The 20,392-nt window shown below is 39.7% G+C and overlaps 1 protein-coding gene across 4 annotated transcripts in view; it reads left to right on the forward strand.

The window, feature by feature from the left end:
• The first annotated feature begins 6,908 nt into the window (after positions 1-6,908).
• UBE2E3 (ubiquitin conjugating enzyme E2 E3) overlaps positions 6,909-20,392 on the forward strand; it is a 107,215-nt gene continuing 93,731 nt past the window's right edge. The window contains exons 1-3 of one of the 4 annotated variants that reach the window (XM_036745445.1): positions 6,909-6,963; positions 9,215-9,433; positions 11,360-11,410. In XM_036745445.1, the coding sequence (XP_036601340.1) occupies positions 9,240-9,433; positions 11,360-11,410 (245 nt within the window). In that variant the 5' untranslated portion in view covers positions 6,909-6,963; positions 9,215-9,239. Of the gene's footprint in view, positions 6,964-7,167; positions 7,468-7,539; positions 7,990-8,309; positions 8,558-9,214; positions 9,434-11,359; positions 11,411-20,392 lie in introns of those variants that run through there. The other 3 variants (XM_036745444.1, XM_036745443.1, XM_036745446.1) reach the window with 3 other exon arrangements.

The raw sequence follows: 20,392 nt of genomic DNA on the forward strand, positions 1-20,392 counted from the left end.
GTATCCAGGCATTATCATCCTAGCTACTCTTGGCTGCTTACTGATGCGGTTAGTTCTGGAACTGAAGAGGCTCCCTACATAAGGTGTAAACATCCCCATTAGTGCTATGGAGGATGATTGATTGAGTCAGGGTTAGTCATGCTGCTGAGCCACACCCTTTTACTTGTCCTTTAGTAAGGAGAGCAGAGAATAATAATAGTTAGCATTCATGTAGTCCTTAAGATTTGCAAAGTGCATTACATATGTTAACTTATAGGAACCCTGGGTGGTAAGTGCTACAATCACCTTAATTTTTCCAGATGAGGGAACTGAGACATAAACTGGTTAAGAGACTTCCTAAAGGGGGGGGGGGGGAGGGGGAGAGAGAGAGAGACAGAGAGAGAGAGACAGAGACAGAGAGGCAGAGAGACAGAGAGAGACAGAGAGAGACAGAAAGAGATAGAAGACAGAGAAGAGAGAGACAGAAAGAAAGAGATAGAAGTGGGAAGAGACCCAGGTTATAAAGGGTTTTGAATGTCAGACTGAGAATTTTTTATTTGATCTTAGAGGTGATAAGGAACCACTGGAGGTTATGGAGAAACTCTTGGACAACATTGAGTTTTTACACCAAACAGAGTTCTGGATCACGTAGGATTTGGAGCTAAGAAGCAAATGGAATAGAATCAGTCAAAAAGTACAAACCCAGACCTTGCCCATCATGAATTGTATTGGCTATGAACGTCCTGGGCACTCCCTAATGATCTCGAATTCTTTTCTCTTTTGTGGTAGGTCCCAAACAGGTTAATTCTCTAAGTTTGAGGAGCTGTATAGATTCCTGGAAAGGTATGTGTGTTGGTGGAGAGAGGGCTCAACGGAAGGAAGGGCAAAAAATTCTGTTTGACATTCAAAGGCCTTTGTAACCTGCTCTCTCCCCACTTTTCTTGTCTGTCTCTCTCTTAGAAGCAGCTGGTGGTGGGGTAGATAGAGTATGGGACTTGGAATTAGGAAGACCTTAGTTTGAATCCTTCCTCAGACACTTACTAGCTTTTTAACCTTGGGCAAATCACATAACTATTTTGCACCTCAGTTTCCTCATCTTGAAAATGGAGGTTATAATAGCCCTCTAGCAACCCTTCATGCTCTCCCCTTCTGGGGGGAGTGGAACTTCATTATAGGGAAACTACATAGTTACTGAGGAAGGTGAAATTCACCAGAGGGAAAGTTTGATTTTATAGGCCACTAAGTGCTTTTTATTTTTATTTTTTTTCCAGGAAAATCCCACTCAGAAAAATAATACAAGTCTGTAGGACAATTTAGAGCCATAGGAAGGTAAAAAAAAAAATCCACTGGAGAGGAAAGGAGAGTTTTTATGACTGTTCATGGACCTGGGTGAATTTTCCATTAAGTAAAATAAAGTCTGTCCTACATTCAAGGTATTGTTAGCCTGAGTCCTTGCATGGGAGCTGAGGACCCTATAATTTCTCTGTAGAGACCTAGACAGGAGCCACATTTACATATTTCCAGGGAAATTCTTGGTAGGGGCATGAGCCCAAGAAAAATTTCTGGGAGAAGTCTCCAAGATTCGACTCAGTCCATATAAATCCAGGGTTGGGGTTTTGGGATATAAGCCATTGGTCCTATGCAACAAAGAGGTCACATGACTTTAAGAACATTTTCCTAGGTCATAAATGCTTAAAAAATAAAGCTTACCGTTATGTAACTTTTAAAATATTTAGTATACACACACACACACACACACACACATATATTTTACATTGAGACTCACAACAACCTTATGAAGTACCCATAGTAACTCAGATTAGTTGAGTTGTCCCAAGTTATACAGCTATGGTTACTGGCTGAGCCAGAAGTTGAACTCAGTTCTTCTGAATTTAAGGTTATACCTCAAAGCCCCAAGGCTATCCCTTAAATGCATGTTAGATTTTTCTGTATACGTTTACCCGCAATGAAGCTCATTTGCCATTTTTCACTGGCGTGCGTAGGTTGATGACCTCTTTACTTTATCCCAGTACACTTGGGATTTTACTACCTGCAAGGGCTAATATAATTTGTACTTTGAAATTTTACTGTATATGCCCTCTTCTAGAATACTTACCAAAAGGTTAAAAAAGACTCTTCTTAGTGGAGATCCCCAAAGTACCCACTTTTAACACTTGTCTCTCCAAGAAAGATATATTTATTTTTAATCTTTGTTTTCTATCAGCTGTTTTTTTTTTTTTTTAGCCATAATAAAACTCTCCAATCCACCTTGTGTAACTCAGTTTCTTTCTTTTTCTTTAATGGCTTCGGGTCTGCAATCTTTTCCACAAGACTGAATGCCAATCAAATTAATTCAAAACTCTGGATGCACACCTATTATTTCTTATTGGGTAACCTTAATTTAGACAAATATGTGAAGGAATACAGAAGAAAAAATGAATAGTGTCCAAAATGTATATTTGCAAAGCTATTTTGTTGGTAAAAGTCTCACTTTTCCTGTGTGCTCTAGAAAAGCTCTAGGTGCCATCCTCTGGGGAATTTGTCCTTTTCTTAATCCATTTTTTTTTCCTGGTCTCAAACAGAGGACTGCTTGGAAGGGCCAGCAACTGAATAAGAATGCCATTAAAGCCTGCCTTTTTGATCTGGAAAATGCAGATCTCTACTATTCAAACTACTCAGAGCTCTACTATTCAAACAAATGTTGTATCTAGGCTACACATTTGAATTTACTGGTACTCAAGTGAGTTAGAGGAGGGTAGGGGTAGGGGTGGGGGGAGGGAGCGTAGATGGGCGAGAAAGAGAAATGAGACAATGTGGCTCAAGTCACATTGTCCATTTTCAAGTGGAAAAAGAAATGTTATGTGTACTGGGGTTGGAATCTTTATCTGGGAACAGCTGGTCGTCTCAACTGTTTTATATTCTCTCTCCCTTCACTGAAAGCCAGTTTACAGAATTACAGTTTCAGAGCTGGAAGAGACTAATCCAACCTACATCTGAAAAAAAGAATCCTCATGGAACACACCTGATAATCCAAAGCAGCCCATTCTACTTTTGTATAGCTCCAATTTTTGACTTTTTTCCCCTTCCATCAAGATTAAATTGACCTCCTTGCAACTTCCAATCATCATTCTAGATACTGTCTCTAGGGCCAAAGAGAAAGTCTAGTCCCCTTTCCATATGAGAGCTCTTCAAATACTTGAAGCCAGCAACCACGTTACTTCACAATCCCACCTCCACTCTGAACATTCTCTTTTCCAGGCTGAGCATCCCCAGTTCCTTCAACTGTTCTTCATAGGATGTGAATTTTAGGTTCTTTGCCATTCTGATTGATATTAGGAAACACCACAAACAGCACAGATGAGGAGAGCTGGGTATGATTTTAGGAAATGGTGAATAATCACATTAAGCTGGAGGGGAAATATGTTGAAAAACTAATGTGAGACAAACTTGGAGGGGTAGGTTAGAGCCAGATTATATAAGACTTTAAATGCCAAGAAAAGACTGTAGTCACCTGGCAGTGACATGATCAAAACTGTGTATTAGAATGTTAAATCTGGAATTATACCTCCAAGAGCTTCAATAACACTGTTTATTAGCATCACTGATTTTAAAAAAAAGAGACCTTTTTCATTTTCTATCAAAATCCTCCAAGACAGAAGGCATCCGAGGACCTGGAAGGAGGGAACTAGAGACTGGATCCACTTCATCCACTCTTTTTCAAAACTCTCTGAAAAAAGGAGAGGAATTGTTCTTCCAGAAAATATCCTTAAGTTCCCTATTTTGGGGAAAAATGGAAATGAGCTGCTCACTACTTCAGGTAAAAATGGGTGAAAATGATTTTTTTATAACCTGAAGCACCCCCACCCCCAATGCCTTCCTAGTGAACCAGTCCAATTCTATTGATGGATAAAATTTTGATGGATAAAATTTCTCTATTTCTACATTTTATTGGTATAGCCTTGATGGCACAGAGAAGGATGGGTATAGGTAAATGGATACCTATATCACAATATTTTGGAGCTGGCAAGGATTTTAGTTAATTAGTCCAGGGTTCTTATTCTGCAAACAAGAAAATCGAGGCCCAGAGAAATGAAGTGACTTGTCCAAGGTCACACAGTCCCAGTTCTACTAACCAGAATTCAGATAACCTAATTTCTAATCTAGTACTGTTTGCAATGCATCATGCTGCTCCTAAAAACTAAACAGGAAGGAAGGAAAGAAGGAAAAAAGGGAAGGAGAGAGGGAGGGAGGAAGGGAAGAAGGAAGGAAAGAAGGGAAAAAGAGAAAGAAAGAAGAAAAAGAAAGAGTAAGTAGTGAGTAGAAGAAACAATGAGAGAGCTTGAGGAGGCACCTGAAAAGAATGAAAAAAGGCTCAAATCAACAAAAGAGATCAATCAACAAACACTTATTGCACTATCCTAATCCTTCTTGGGCATATCAGGTATGAGGTCCTTCTTCCGAAGTTAAGTCTGCTTAGGGATATAAGATACAGATATTTGAGATGTTAGAGGGAGGAAATGAAATGAAAATATGAAAAATATTTTTAAAAATCATCAAAAGGAACTACATGACAAATTTCTGGATGAATAAGATAGGGATTAAGTGCTCTAGGAGTTCAGAGGAGGACATCACGGATCTAAGTTTTAAAAGAGATGGCATTTTGACTGGGTCTTGAAGAATGAGTGAAATCTGAAAAGGTTCACATTTCTGGCTAGAGGAAGGATAGTAGAAACAAAAAATATAACAACAGATATTCACTTATTAAGTGCCCCTTTCATGGGAGGCCCTCTTTAGACTAGGGATAGGGACTGGATATGTGAATTCATTGATAAATGGAACTACAAAGATAAAAATAAAAGTCCCTGCCCTCAAGCAGTGTACATTCTAAGTGAAGAGGAGAAAGTTCAACACCTAATCTATTCGGGGTACACAAAACAGACATGAGGTTTAGAGTTGAATCATCAATTTAGAGTTGGAAGTAACTTTAGATGCCAGCTGATTTTACAGACCAAGAAGCTAAGACTCTGAAAAGATGCCATTTACCTTTAGTTAGCTTTAGAGGGAGCAAAGACTAGAATTTGGGTCACCTAACTTAATGGTTTACTGTTCTTTTCACTTCATCACTGGCTAGAACTCTGGGTCCAACTCTGTAAAATGAGGGAGATGATAATCACACTATCTCACCTTATAGTGAGTTGTATATTCCTTTAGAATTTATAAACTGTCTTCATATTTTCACATTCGTAAACTAATTTAATTCTCATAATAGCCCTATTAAGGTAAACAGAACAGGAATTATTCATTTAAAGCCCATCCATATTTAAATGAATCCACAGAGGAAAAAACTAAGACTCAGAAGTTAAGTGACTTGCCTAAGGTCACAGAGCTAGTACAGTAAATGGCAAAATTGGCTGGGCCTTGAGTCCACGTCTTAATGGCTCCAAATTATGTCCTTTCCAGACTTCTAATCCTCTTTGTGCTATAAAATTCTATCTCCATGAATTTATCTTTTCCCCTCAAACCAAGTCCTTTACCTGACTGCCCTATTTCTCTCTCCCAGGCACAAAAACTGAATCATCTTACATTCTTCCTTCTCTTATCCTTCTCTATAACCTGTCACCGAGTCCTACTGATTTCTTTCTTCACAACTTTCTACATCTTTCCATTTTGACTATTACCACCTAACTCCAGAGCTTTTACAATTCACAGCCAGATAACCCCCAACTGGTCTCCTTGCCAGTGGTGTTTCTGCCTCTCCCTCTCCCATTCATCTTGCTAAATAAAGCACACTTTATCAACCCACTCTCCCTGCACAAAAACCTTCCATGGCTCCCCACTGCTGCCAGAACAAAGTCCAAACTCCTAGCTAGGGTCAAAGTCTATTTTCCCAGAAATACCTTTTTTTTCCCCAACTTGTGTCCTTGAGTAAATATTCGAATGTTATTTACTGATCAGATCTACGTGAGGGCAACCTCTCACAAAAACCTTTCTATTTGGGGAGAGAAATAATCAGCCCAGTGTGGGGGCTCATTTCCCTTTTTGATGTTCTTTCTGTGGAACTTCCCATACTGCCCAGTACTCTGATCTCTCTTTTTTTCTTTTGCCAACATCTGTATGAGTGGAATCCACAAATTCCTCTCGGGCTCCATCACTGGAACCAGGGCTGCTCAGTAGCAGGGGCAGGTCTGGGCTGTAAACAGGAAGTTTTTGTATTTCTGGCCACCTTGTGATTGGGCCTGGGGCCGACTGCCAGGAGACCAAAAATGAACGGTTAATCAAAACTACTTGGGGGGAGTGTGGAGGGAGAAGGAAAAGAGTTTATCTTGAGTTTGGGCAATCAACCCAAACTAACGCTGCTAGCAAGGTGCATCTGTGCGGGGCTGGGGTCTTGCATGCATGTTATGTCAGAATCGCGATGCAGAAAATGTGCCGTGGTCGCGCCCCTTTCCAGCGTGAGCGGGACATTTAAAATTTTTTATTCCCCCTTTTAAGTTTCCGAGGCATCCGGAACCCCGTCCCGTGGGGGAGCGAGGTTAAGGGGAAGGGCAGAAAAGGCGCTGAGGTCACCAAACCCCCTTAAATCCTTTCTTGACCCCAGTTCCCAGGACCCTCCTCTCCAATCCCCCCCTCCCCTTCATCCCCTCCCACTCGGATTGCAGGGAAGAGAAGATGGCTCTTCCACAGTCCCTGGACTCCTCAGTAAATATCAATCAATCTTCCCGGGCAGGAGGGAGGCGGCGGGGTGGCTTCCGACAGCAACTAAAGGTCTGGGGTGGCAGGGCCGAGATCCTGGGCCCTGAGGATCCACCCTCCCCCAATACCCAACCCTTTAGAATCCAGAGCCACCGCCGCCTCCTCCTGCACTGGGGGAAGGGTGCCAGGCGGGGGGAGGAGATCCTTTGGGGGTGACCCTCCCTGCTGGCACTGCCGAGGTGCACCAGACGGCGAGCTCTCTCCTCCTCCTCCCCCGCGCAGACCCGAGGGGTGGGTAGCCCAGTGGGTAGCTCAGGGAAGGGCGGTGGGGTAGGGAGAGTTGAGTGGTGCAGGCCGGAAACCACCCTGCTGCAAAATCGGCCCTCTGGCCCCTCGGGCTGGTGCCCCCGCCCTCCCCGGGGCTGGCTGGCTGGCCGGCCCGGCGCATTCCTTCGGGCCAGTCCGCCCCTGTCCCCGGCGGGCGGCGCACTCTTTGTCCTTGGCCGGCCCAGGCGGGCGGACGCGTGCGCCCCCCGGGTGAAGGGAAGCGGGAGGGGGGGGTGCGGGAGAGAGAGAGAGGGAGAGCGAGGGAGAGAGAGAGAGAGTGAGTGAGAGAGAGAGAGAGAGAGAGAGAGAGACAGCGCGAGCGCGAGAGAGAGAGGGAGAGGAAGAGAGAAAGGGAGAGGGAGAGAGGGAGGGGGAGGGAGGAAGAGAGAGGGAGAGCAAGCGAGAGAGAGCGCGAGCGAACGACGGGAGGGAGCCAGCCCGGGCCGCCGGCGCGCGCCCCACAGCCAGGCAAGCGAGCACGCGCGCCGCCTCCTCCTCCTCCCCCTCCCCTTCCCTCCCGCACCCCTCCCCTTCCCTCCCAGCTCGCAGGGAACTTGCTGACTGCACCGATCGGGAGGCGAGCGGGGACAGGGGAGGCCGTAGAACTCTCGGATCTCCCCCGTTCCATCTGGGCTCCCGGGGAGCTCGCGCCCTCGCACAGCAGCGGCGCCTCCTCCTCCTCCTCTTCCCCCCTCCGCCCCCCACCCCACCCCCACCCCCGTTTTCTTTTCTCTCCCTCTCTCTTTTTTTTTTTTTTTTTTTTTGCAAAGGCGCTGGGCGGCGCCACCCTCCGGCCAGAGCGCCGCACTACACAACCCCCTCCGACTTTCAATGTTCCACACTCCCCGGCCAGAGCCTCCTCTGCTTCTTTTTTTTCCTCCCCCCCCTTCCCCCCTCCCGGCTGCTTCCATTTCCTTAAGGAAGGGTTTTTTTTTTCTCTCCCTCCCCCACATCTTAGCTGCGTGTAAGCGGGACAGGACGGCGGTGAAGGTAAAGCTGGAAGGTTTTTTTTGGGGGGGGGCGGTGAGAGATGGGGGGGTGGTTTGCAGCAGCGGCGGCGGCAGAAGCAGCAGCAGCGGCGGCGGCGGCGGCAGGAGCAGCAGCGGCAGCGGCAGCGGCAGCAGCAGCCTCCGCCGCCGGGGAGAGCTGGGGTTGGTTGGTGGGGGTAGGAGGGGGGGAGGGGGGGCAGAGGGAGCTTTGTTCTTGTTTTCAGCGCTCGCCCTGTCGGTCTCCGGGAGCCCAAGGAGCCAGGACTGACTTCACGCATCACTTGGTGCACACACCATGCTGATATTGGAGCGCTGCCTCCTACCATAACAAACCCTCTCCCTGTCCCTCCCCACAAAGGGGGCTGCAAAGCTGCATTTCCACCGCCGCCGCCGCCGCCGCTGCTGCAATTTCCTATCTAAAGCTTTTCTTTTTTCTCTTTTGCAAATTCTGTTCTGAGTTCTTTTGGGGGTGTGGGGGCTTTGTTCCTTTTTTTTTTTTTTTGGCCAAAATGTCGGTCTGTAATATAAAAACTGAGCAAGGAACGGTGGCATTGGGAGCTTTGCAGAAGGTGCAGTTTGAATTTTGCTTTTCACTGTGGAGCAGCCCTGTGGTGGCCAAATGAATCTTTGCTGCTGGCCGTGTAAACGAAGGAGGCTGCTTATTAGTTTTCCCCCCCTTTTTTTTCCTTGGGGAGGAGGGGGGAGGTATAGTGCTTAAAGGCTTAAATGCAAAGAGAAAGGGGTTGTTGCCACGTTTAGGAAGCATATGGGTGATTAACAGGACATGTTTTTCCTTCAGAGAGGGAATTTGGTAGCTCTGACCAACGTAAATGTGTAAATATTTAGACGTTATTAGTGACTTTTTAACATTTTTCAGCGAGGTCTGTTATTTACAATGTGTCATATGTTATTAATGTTCATTGCTTAAGTTCCCTAGCAAATCTGTTTCGTGCCTTCTGAGAAAGTAGACAATTGATAGATTGTCCAAGGGACGAAAAAAATTGTGAGTGGGTTTTCCAAGTTGAGTTCTGTAAATCTTTAAATATTGGCATTCTGGTATATACATCACCTCCTTCTGTAACCTTGCAGTAACAATGAGATAAGTGTATAGACACTTTTCAAGGCTTATCATTTAAAAGACAGATTTTAGGAAACATTTTGCAGAAAGGAATGATGTGTAATTTGTTCTTCAGGTTTAACCCCTTTTTTCTCTTCTCTTTTAAAAGTTTTCAGAGAAATAACTTGACCAAGATGTCCAGTGATAGGCAAAGGTCAGATGATGAAAGTCCAAGTACCAGCAGTGGTAGTTCAGATGCAGATCAGAGGGACCCAGCAGCTCCAGAACCTGAGGAACAAGAAGAAAGAAAACCATCTGCCACCCAGCAGAAGAAAAACACCAAACTCTCTAGCAAAACCACTGCTAAGTTATCTACTAGTGCTAAAAGGTAATACCTATGAGAGGTGATTTTTTTTTTAAAGCACAGTCTGTAAACTGTATTTTAAGTGGATTAGGACTTCAGTTATATTATCTCTAAAGACAGAAACCAAAATACTAAGTTACAAACTTTTTTTTTGTTGTTAAATGAAAAGTTGTCATTCCCTACGTTTGTATATAAAGAAAACCTTTTAAAAATGACACCTTAAAGCAAACTTCCCTAATGTGTTGGCTTGAGTAAAAGAGTCTTTATGTAGAGATATAATGTCATATACTCTCACCTTTGTTGTTATTTTAGTAAATAGTTCTTGAAGGAAAACTATGTATTCTCAAATTAGATGATGCTTTGAGGTTGCCTTTCCTCTTTTACTCTGCCTTCACAACTTCTATATAATAGAGACTCAGGTCAGCAGTAACTCTTAAAGTTTCAGAAATCTTTTGGAATTCTCTGTGATCCTATTGACATGCAAAATGTATTAGTTTGCTCTAAAAACTGTTAAGTCCTAAAAAATACTGGGCATCATTATAGTTAAACTAGTCATCACCTTCAACCTTGGAAAAGAGAGACTGTCTCTAAAATGCTCTATAGTTCTTTTTTTGCATTTAAATAGAATTATCCTGCATTTTATTATGCAAGAGCAAATAAAACTGTGAAACATAAGCTTTCCAGTTAAGAAGTCATTTCAGAACTTACATTGCCCCTTTGCCTGTTCAGTAAGAAAGTTGTGGTTGCACTTGACTATCCACATCCACATGGATCTGCAATAGGGGGAAAAATCCATATTTTCATATTTTGGGTGGAAAAAAGCATTTGTTTTCTGCTGATTTATATTACACTTTGATGGGCGTGAAAAACAGATTCCTCCAATGGAAATCCATTAATGTTGGTGAAACTGCAGAAGAGAGTCATTAACCCATATGATTATTCCTTGTCTCTGAAGACTCACACAGTTCTATCATTAAGCAACATTAAAGTTATTTGTAGGCAGTACTTTTTAAATCTTTGTAAAATTATGTAGAAAATGGGGAAAGGATTATTTAACGTGATAGTTTTGCAGGGCTTCAGGGATATTGTTTATATGGTTTCACACCTATTTACCTTTTCTCTAAGTCACCTTAATTTGGAGATCATTTTTGTTAAATGTGTGCAGTACTTGAAATGGTTAAATTTGTTGACATAAATGATTCATTTGTTGTAGCCTGTTGTCAGAGGACTTTTTAAACAAGTCTAAAGTCATCAAAGCATCTAACATTTTTTACAAGACAGAGATAGAAAGGAAAAGTCAAGTTTCTGAAGTTGACGGAAGCTGCAACACATGCTTAGTTTGTAATCTGAAAATACACATTTCAGTACTGTACTTAGGATGTGGGAAAGAGATTCAGTCAAATGTTAAAAGTAAAAATCCTTTAAAGTGTTCATGTGATAATGTTTGCAAATTTCCACAAATTGATTTGTAAACGTTTTTAGGTACAAAGAAACAGATAAAATATTGTCAAAACTATTTGTATGCTCCCTGCTGTAGCTTGTTAATTCTGCCTCAGTAAAACTCGTTTAAAGTCATTGTCAAATATTCTAGTGCATTCCCTCCTCCCTTCTTGTCTCATTTGCATATAAGCTTGGAAGGAGAATCTCTTAAGTAAAAAGTGTTCTAAAATGGATTTTATTCACTTTACTCAATGCTAGTGGAAGATTACTACCCAAATCAGGTACTGACGTCTCATTTATTTATAGTAGTAAGTAAGAAAAAAGCTGCAAAGTTTCTGTTATGGGATTTGGGTTATGCCTCTGAGAACAAAGAGGAAGCAGCCATGTTAGCATTACTGAAGGCAAAGCCAGTCTTGCATTTAACTGCATGTTGGTAGAGGGCAGTGTAATTCCCTGATTATTCTATAGACTATCTCCAATGCTTTGTGTCTGTTCTCATTTCACCAACAGAATTCAGAAAGAGCTAGCTGAAATAACCCTTGATCCACCTCCGAACTGCAGGTATGTAACAGGAATTTTTTGTTTGTTTTTTAAATTGGGGACAATGTGGAGAAATTAATAAATGTGTCTAGATGTTTGTTGGGCAAAACAGGCAAGCCATTTCTTTTTTGGCTTTTGTAGGTGAATTATTGTAAAATAAAGATTGTCCAAGGTGAATTAAATAACTATGAGAGAAAAAAATTGTTTGATGGAATGTCATGCGGTTTTGATTTGTGACATTGATTTTGCACCTCTTAAGGGAGATCACTATGAATGGTGCTGTTTTTTATTGTGGTATTTGTGCTGTTGAGTGTGTCAAATTCAAAAGAATATTGTGAAAACTTCAAAAAATTGTCTAGGCTTTAAAGTTTACTGTTTTTGTGAAATCTTAACTGACCTAAGTGCAGAAAATGTGACTATAAAGTTAGAAAAATGTAAAGTACAGAGTGTAGGTGTTCCTGTTTGATTTATTCAGGGAAGTGTGGCTTGAAGGACACGTTTTATGTGCTAAAATAATGAGTTTAGTTGTTACTAGAGCTTGTATTGTTGGATTTATTTACATTTTAACAAATGTCTCCATTACTTGGGAGAATTCTTGGTGATCCAGCTGATTTAAATGTGTTGATTAAAAATAAGTGAGTGTTATGGGAAGAATTACTTTCAGTGCAGCCTAAGAAAGCTAAATTGAAGTAAATTAGCAGAATAAGTTTTAAAAAATAAAATTAGCTAATAATATTTTCCATTTTACTGGTCATCCTTTTAAAGTATGTTTGGTTTTTTAGAATGTGACCGATTTATAACTGCTCAAACTTTAGAAGTATATCCTACTGTAAATACTCAGCTTCTAGTGTTTGTATTTAAGAAAGAGATGATGGGTTGCTGGGGAGAAATTTTTATAGTTTTGATATCATGATGCTTTGGTGTTTTTAGCTGTATCTTTGTTGCATCTAAACAGTTATACTATTAAAGAGGAGACCTTTCTTTGAAATCTGTGAATCATACTCCTTAGAGCAATACAGTTACTTTTGTGTTTTATGTGTTAACTGGATCTTAAGATCATTGTGATCTGATCCCAGCTTATCTGGTGGTGATTTTTTATGAATTATCTCTTTTCAGCGCATAAGGTTTACATTTCAGGTGAGCTGAAAAGAAAAAGCATCTTCTCTTTTTTTTTTTTTTTTTTGATAAAGTGAGTACACAGACTAATTTTGAATAGGCAGCCTTATGTCAGAATTCAGAATGTGACTTTAAAGGACAAATTGTAGCCATGGTATTGACTTTTTTTTTACCTAATTGTCTGTGGTGTCTGGAGTTGTTAGAAGAGTTACAGTTTCTAGAATTGGCTTTGTTTTTTTTCTTTTTACCAAGAAAAAAGATACCTATATCTATCTATGTATCTATCTATCTGTCTATCTGTCTGTCTATCAGTGATGCACTGATTAAAGCCATTTAAGGATTTCAAAGTGGCGGGGAAGTCAGAAATCTCAAAAAAAAAATTCTTACCATCTGCTAATGATACAAACTAATTTGTATGTTTTCTTTGTATAATGTAGGAGTGTGACATGCCCTTCAGCAATAGTTAGGTGTTAAAATAGTTAAGAAGTCTATCTGACTTGATAAAGTCAGAAATATATCCAAAAGTCCATTGAGAGTTATTTTAGAGAGCAGGGTCCATTGATCTTTTGACACACTCTCTCTCTCTTTCTCTCTCTTTCTCTCTCTTTCTTTCTCTTTCTCTCTCTTTCTCTCTCTCGATCGAGGCTCACTCAAGACAATGAAATTACTACTTCAAGTTTAATTATTAGACTAGCAAAATGGTGAAATGAACTAAATGTGCTTGCTTGTGAAAAGGAACAGGTTTCCTAAACTCTGCTTTCACATCACAAACTCAAGCATATGTTTAATAATGCAAATGATGAACTATTTCCATTGTTTTTTCACCCATTCTTTTAATGGGTAAATCTCTGGGTGACACATAAGTAATACACAAACACAAATACGTATATTACACATTTATATACTTGGGTTTATACTTTGTTTTATTGTATATGTATGTACCCTCTCCCTACTCAGTTGCCTCGCTGAAGCGTAGAGGTGTGATCCTGGGTTTTTGAAAGTTTTGTCAGCAGAACCTAAGCTCTGGTGGGTCCTGTCAAGCTGGAAAGGCTTCGATTGTGGGCCAGGCTTTGGTCTGTATCTTTTGTCCAAGAGCCGAGTTCAGAGAGGCTCATTACCAGAAAGTTTGTTACTGGGTGATGACTTTTTTTTGACCACAGAAACTCACAATCACTCATCAGGTATGAACGGATTGCAGACTGTTTCCATAGATTGCCCATACTGATCAATTGATGGCTCTTAGATATTTAAATATGTTTCTGGGGAAAATTGATGAGCATACCTATGCTTATTGGATCATCACTTCTAGAATGTGACCATTTGGGAAAGAGAACACTCTTTTAAGGTTGTGTCTAACATGTGAATGTTTAAATACGTATTAAGCTCCTGGGCTCTTTACTTTCAGTGCCAAAACTGTTATTTGTAGCATTTCAGTGTATCAGTAAATAATTTAAAAAAAAAACTATGTTGGTCCCAGCAGAAGACTTAGATGTTTAGTGGTTTAGTTGGCATATTTAGTTTTTAGAGGAGAGATTCAGGGGCTCTGGCAGAGTTGCGTTGTGGGGAGATAGCCTGGTAAACTGGAGAGGGGACTGGATATGGGGTTGGGTTAAGTCTTGGATTTGCCATTTACTACCTATGTGACTCTGGGCCAGAAACTTAATCCCTCTGAGTCTGTGTCTTCCTTTGTAGAATAGGGGGTTTGTGCTCAGTGACCTCAAAAGTGCCTTTCTCTAAGTCGTATAATTCTCTGTGCCACATTTTGCTGTGTTGAGTTAATCCAAAGGTATGTTGCCAATTCAGTGTCCTTTGTTTTTGTCCAGGCTTGTGATTTCATCCATTTGGAAAACTTAGGTATGGAAACTCCAGCCACTGATGCAGATTTGTAACTTACAGGCTTAGAGAGTTTTTTCATGGTTATGGGGAAGTTAGGACTTGGCCCATGGTCTTAAACCTAATGTATGCCAAGCAGGAATTGAACCCAGGTGTTCCTGACTCTTAAGGCAAACCCCTCTAACCATTGCATTATATCGTTTGTATCTTAATAATTTAAATGTTTCTCCCCCAAGAAATGAAAATTTGAAACCATATACATTCTACACACAGTTGAATCGAATGAGAAAATTATAAAAAAAAAATTTTTTTAACTAGCTGAACAGTCATCTCCCAAAAAGGGATATTTCCTTACAACTCTGATAATGTTTAACAAAAGTTTCTTAATTGAGTTACACAACTTTTGTATAATCCCTTCATTTGAGTCATTCTGCAATAAGTTCACTATTGAATTAAATGTGATATTTTAAATTATTTTCATATATGAGAATTATTTTTTTTCATGAGTGATATGAAGATATGAGATAAAGAGGCTCTTTCTGTACTCCAAATGTTTCTGTTTCATAATTACAGTTATTGAGTGATGGAAGAACACAGGCCAAAATTGCTTAATAACTCAGTACATAATATTTTAATAATTCTTGTCAGTGAGACTTTCCAATTTACATATCACATTTGAACCTGTAACTTAAATATACTGATATATTTAGGGGCAGGAGGAGAACTAAGGTATGTTCTTAATAGTAATGATTCTATCATTTTTTAGATAAGGTTATATTATATTGCCTAAATTTATTATAAAACACTTCCATTCATGACATACACATTGATGACTATTTTAGAAAGAGTCTAATCTGTGAATGTCCAATTATGATGTTAAATTCTTGTACTGGTCATGTGTTCGGTACAAAAATAATGGTTTTTATGGCATAGCAATGTCAATCAAAAGGTATTTGATGAGTGCCTAGTATGGACTCAAAAATATTCTAGATGGTCTAGGCATTATAAAACCATACTTAACCTTGAGCATTTACAGTATATTTAGAATATTTAATTTTGAGCAGAGACACTTCTGGGCTCTGGCAGAAAACCTTGAATTAGTGTGGTATTAGTGAATTAGTGTGGTATTTGACCTTGATGCCACAGAATTAAGAAGATAAGGGTTCACATCCTGTCTCTGCTACATGCTGACTGTGTGACCCTGACTAAATCATTTAACCTCTAAGTGCTGCATGCCACTAAGATGATAAGTTGCTGAGGAGGGCATCAGTCTGCATTGATTGAAGGAGTTTCCTATCATAGAAATCACAGGGCCAGTCTGGGGAAAAAAAGGAGAATCAGAGTGTACCCCAACCCTGGCAGCCTTGAAACATGAGAGATGTTTGGAATGGTGTGTATAATTTAACCCTAAATTAAGCTAGTTTTAAAAAATGGAAAAGTGACAGGAATGTACCTTGAAAGCTTCTTAATATATGACTTAGTGGAACTTTTCATTCTATGAAATTTATACAGACTTAGTGTTTGGATGAACATGGATATTCATAGGTGGCCAGTTACTTGACATGAGAATGACATGGCTGATTCACAGCATTTGATTAGAATGTTAAGAATGGGTATACTTGAAAGATCTGAAAGCAGTTACTGTAATAGATGATTTGCAAATGGCCCTGGTCTTTCTGGTTAAGAAACAATTAAAGCTCCTATGGGCTTGCCAAGCTCTGACTGGCTCTCCTTGCCCGATCAGTAAGAGATTGATTTCATTTGCTATTAAGTCCATATGCTACTAAAGACTGTCTTAACTGCTGCACCTTAGTTGCCGTGAGCTGTTTCTCAGAAATTCAGGATGAACCTCTGAAAATAGGGCTTTCCCATGGGATCTTAAAGGATCTGTCTTTGGTGATTGTGTATAATTGATTTTCTTTCCTGCTTTATTTTCTTCATTTTTTTTCTAATTAGTTCTTATTGTATTTATAAACACGGCTGTTAGGTAACTGAGCCGGGTTCAGGTTGTGAGGTCTTTTCATTGGATTGTGGAGTTGCAGTTCTCCTCACGTTCGTTGTTGAGTCTTTTGAGTTGTGTCAGACCATTTGAGGCTTTCTTGGCAAAGATACTGATGGGGTTTTCCATTTCCTTCTCCAACTCATTTTACATTGAGAAAACTGAGGCAGAGTTAGGTGACTTGCCCAGGATCACGCAGCTAGTAAGTATCTGAGGCTGGATTTTAATGTTTGTTGATTGCTCGATAGAAAGGGATCTTTGTGGTCATCTAGTGCAATTCCTTGTTTTGTTCTTGAGAAAATTTAAGACTTTTGAGAAGTTAATTCATTTGCTGAAAGTCACCGAGTAGTTCTTTTCATTGGTTCAAAATGGGATATAAATTTGGTTGGAGGGAACTTTTTGATGAGCTCACGAATACATTTAGGTATAAACTTCAAAAGTTGTAATAGTGATAATTAGTTTTATTGAAGACTTGGTCATTAGTAAAAACACCTTATAGATTGTCCAGCCCAACTTTCTTTTGTAAATGAGGAAACTGAGGCCTTATTTGCAGAGCCAAGATTGCAACCCAGGCCCTCTTTCATAATATACCATCTTGCATCTTATCTTGGAGATTTTTAATAGTATGTGGTTAACATAAAATTATTTTTAAACCCAAATAATTGCATTTCTTTGAATGTTCAGTTCATCAGACTGCCATAGACTTTCCATGTCTATGCATGCAAAGGAGGGAGTTTGTACTTGTTGCATGCTTTGTTGAAAGCCCTACATCCTTTATTATATGTTTTTTTTTCCATAATCATGCTGAACATCAGAGTTTTATTCAGTAATTACTCATCTTTAGCAGTCTTCACTTTTCAGGCTCTCTGGGCCATAAATATTCACTGAAATACTTATTTAAAATATGATAATAGTTAGAAGAGAATTTTACCTATCTGGTAGGATTTGGCTAGTAAATTAAACTTCTCCATTCTTATGAACAGGATCATAAAATTATGTTTTAGAACTTTTATTTACCAAACCTGTGAGGATAACAGTAAGAATTAGCATTAACACGATCAAGAGCTACCCCATGAATACAACTGAAAAAAGTTGCAAAAAAAATACTTGAGATTTTTGTTATTAAAAAAATTTGAGCTGAATAAAACTGAGAAATCGGCAGATGAGACTCTGTGTTCTCTTTTAGTAATGTTGTTAACCTCACTAATGCATTGCTATTTAAAACCCCCAAATTAATTCCAGTACCTAGCACAGTGAAGGCCTTGCACGTTAGGCGCTCAATAAATATTTGTTGAATTGCCTCCTTCCAGTGACAACTACATTGGTGGCCCGCTCTAGTTCTGCTTGAAGATTTTCAGGAACTTTTAAGATCTGGAAGAGCTCTTCCTGGTATTCTTACTGAGCAATACAGTCACTAGCCTTTTCCTTGCTCCCTAAGTTTTTTTTGTCAGTTTGGACTATGAAAAACTTTCATTTTAGCGTTCTGGTGCTCAAAACAAGGGTACACAGAGTCCTGGAATCCTATAAAAGGAATGAAAAATGGTTACTTTTTCTTAACTATTTTGATAAAGTAGGGTGTTCTTTTTTGTTGTTGTTGTTTGTTGTTTCGAAATTCATTAAACTCTGGAAGGAACAGGCTTGATTCTTTTGCCTTTAAGCTATTCCTAGATACTACACTTTGGTGAACAAAAAGAGGGGGTTATTTGCATGACCTTTTTATCTGTTAACATCTGTATGTCTATTGATTACCAGCAGAGAATATGCCCCTTTATCCCTTCTTCAGAGAGCGTCTTGTCTTTCTCTTCACCCTTGCTCACCAGAGAACATTTGTTGTTACCCGAGATATGTATGTTTCGTTTCATATGTAAAGCCTTAGGCATGACTGTTCCATGCACCTGTTGAAGTTTGTCATTGCTGAATTAACGTGACCATTTTAGGAGAACGTAGTTTACCACTAATGGTTAACTAATACTGGAATAGTGTATTTTGCTCCTTTATTGTACTTTTTTTTCTTGTTAAGCCTAACTCTTAATAACTAACTCTAGTTTTGTTTTTGTTTTTAAATTTCAAGATTATTGCCTTTTTTCCTATCATGATTTTAGTTTAAAATTGTATTTATTAACTATTTTGATGGCCTGATCACAGACTTCTTTAAATTATCCTTTTCCCCCTTTGATGGAATGTTAGATATTTAATTTTTCTTTTTGAGTTCATGATATTTTTATTGAGGTTTATTATGCTTTTCCATCAAATGCCAGACTCAAGTTTTTTTATTTAATCACTTGTAACATCTTGTGGTCAAAATGCATGCTGTTTTTTTTTTAACCCCTGGATGTGGATTAGAACACAAAGTTCAGATAGCTGAGAAAATGTTCTTTCACGGTCAAGCACAGGGCTGTGGTCATTATGGATAAAACCCATTCTGTCTGCGTTTCACTAATAAAATCAAAAGGTATTTGTAGGATTTTATAAAGGCTAATATAGCTCCCCCCCCCCCCCAAATTTAACTGATCACTTGTAACCTGGGAAAAGGCCTCTAAAATACACAAAGGGTTTTAGCCCAGCCTTTCATCGGTGCTAAGGGTATGTCTCTCTTGGCAGTGTGCCATGTTGGTTTGCAAGAGAAAAGAAATAATAGTAACATTGACATTTACATAATGCTTTTAATGCACATACATAATCTCACCAGAGCCTCACAACGCCCCTGTGAGGTAGTACTTCAAGTATATTACAAAGTCTTAGAGCTCATAAATGACTGAGGAAGGGTTTGAAGTCAGTTCTTTGCTCACCAAAGTCTTAGTACTGGCAGTGGAAGAGCAAAAGGAGGTTTGTTTTTATTTTTTTCTTCCCTATCTCCAGTTTTCAAGAACCATCAGTCCCATCAGCCAAAAAACATTCATTCTGGGCTTATCACATTTGAAGCATTGTCATAAATGCTAGGGACACGAAGAAAGGACAAACAAGGTTCCCTGCCCTCTTAGAGATCATGTTCTAATGAGGAAGACAGTGAATAGGTGATTTCTGAGGGATGGCTTTGGAGGAGTGGAGGAGGGTCACCTTGGGTGGGTATTAGCTTCATTACCCATAAACAGCTTTTCATTTCAGAATCACCCCCTCAAGGTAGTCGTCTAAAGACAATTTAAAAGTATTGGAGAAAGTAGAGGAGACCCATCTATGAGGAAATACAAAATCTAAGGTCTTTAAAGGAAGACCAAGTGAAATCTCTAAAATTGTGATTGTGGCATATTTTGGTGAACATCAGATTCAGTCTCAATGCTAGAGGGTGTGTGTGTGTGTGTGTGTGTGCGCGTGTGCGCGCTCGTGCGATCAATTAAGTGTGATACCAATAAAAGGAAGTGATACTTTCCATGGTTAGTAATAAATTTGGTGGAGCTCATTTCTCAAAAAGGTGATATTTAAAATATATGAAAAGTTACTTGGATACACTTGTGAGTGACGGAATTACAGTTGGTTACCAAGCAAAGCTGGGATAATATGTAACATTTCTGAGGCTGACATCCTCTAGCATGTTACATATTATGTGGGGACTCCCTTTTGCAATAGACTCCTTGGATGAATATACCAAGGCCCGACTATCCTTCTGTGTACCTTTCTGTAAAGTTTTCAATCATAGATATAACTTATCTACCCCATAGGGTAGTTATGAGTTTCAAATGAAATGATAAATGTAAAAGTACTTTTAAAAGTACAAAATACTATGCAAATACAATTTCAAATTTGTGAGATAAGACAGAGACCACAAGTAATGCAACCATAATAAGAGGTACAGATGAAATACTTTAAAAGCATGTTAAAACTGGAAATAAAGTTTGCTTTGGAGTGTGGAGTAGAAGAGAATTGTGAAACCTGGGAGACCACAGATTAGAACAAATTTCCCAAATGACTCCGTAAGTCTTCCGACCCGGGACTGGGTGACCATTTGTCCGGTATATTGAAGATAGGATTTCAGTTAACATAATTATCTGAGGGTTCTTCCAATCCAGAGATTCTGTGACATGTTGTCTTTATTGGAGGAAGTATGGTGGTGTGGTATT

Source organism: Trichosurus vulpecula, chromosome 2, assembly GCF_011100635.1.
Source record: "Trichosurus vulpecula isolate mTriVul1 chromosome 2, mTriVul1.pri, whole genome shotgun sequence".
Lineage (NCBI taxonomy): Eukaryota > Metazoa > Chordata > Mammalia > Diprotodontia > Phalangeridae > Trichosurus > Trichosurus vulpecula.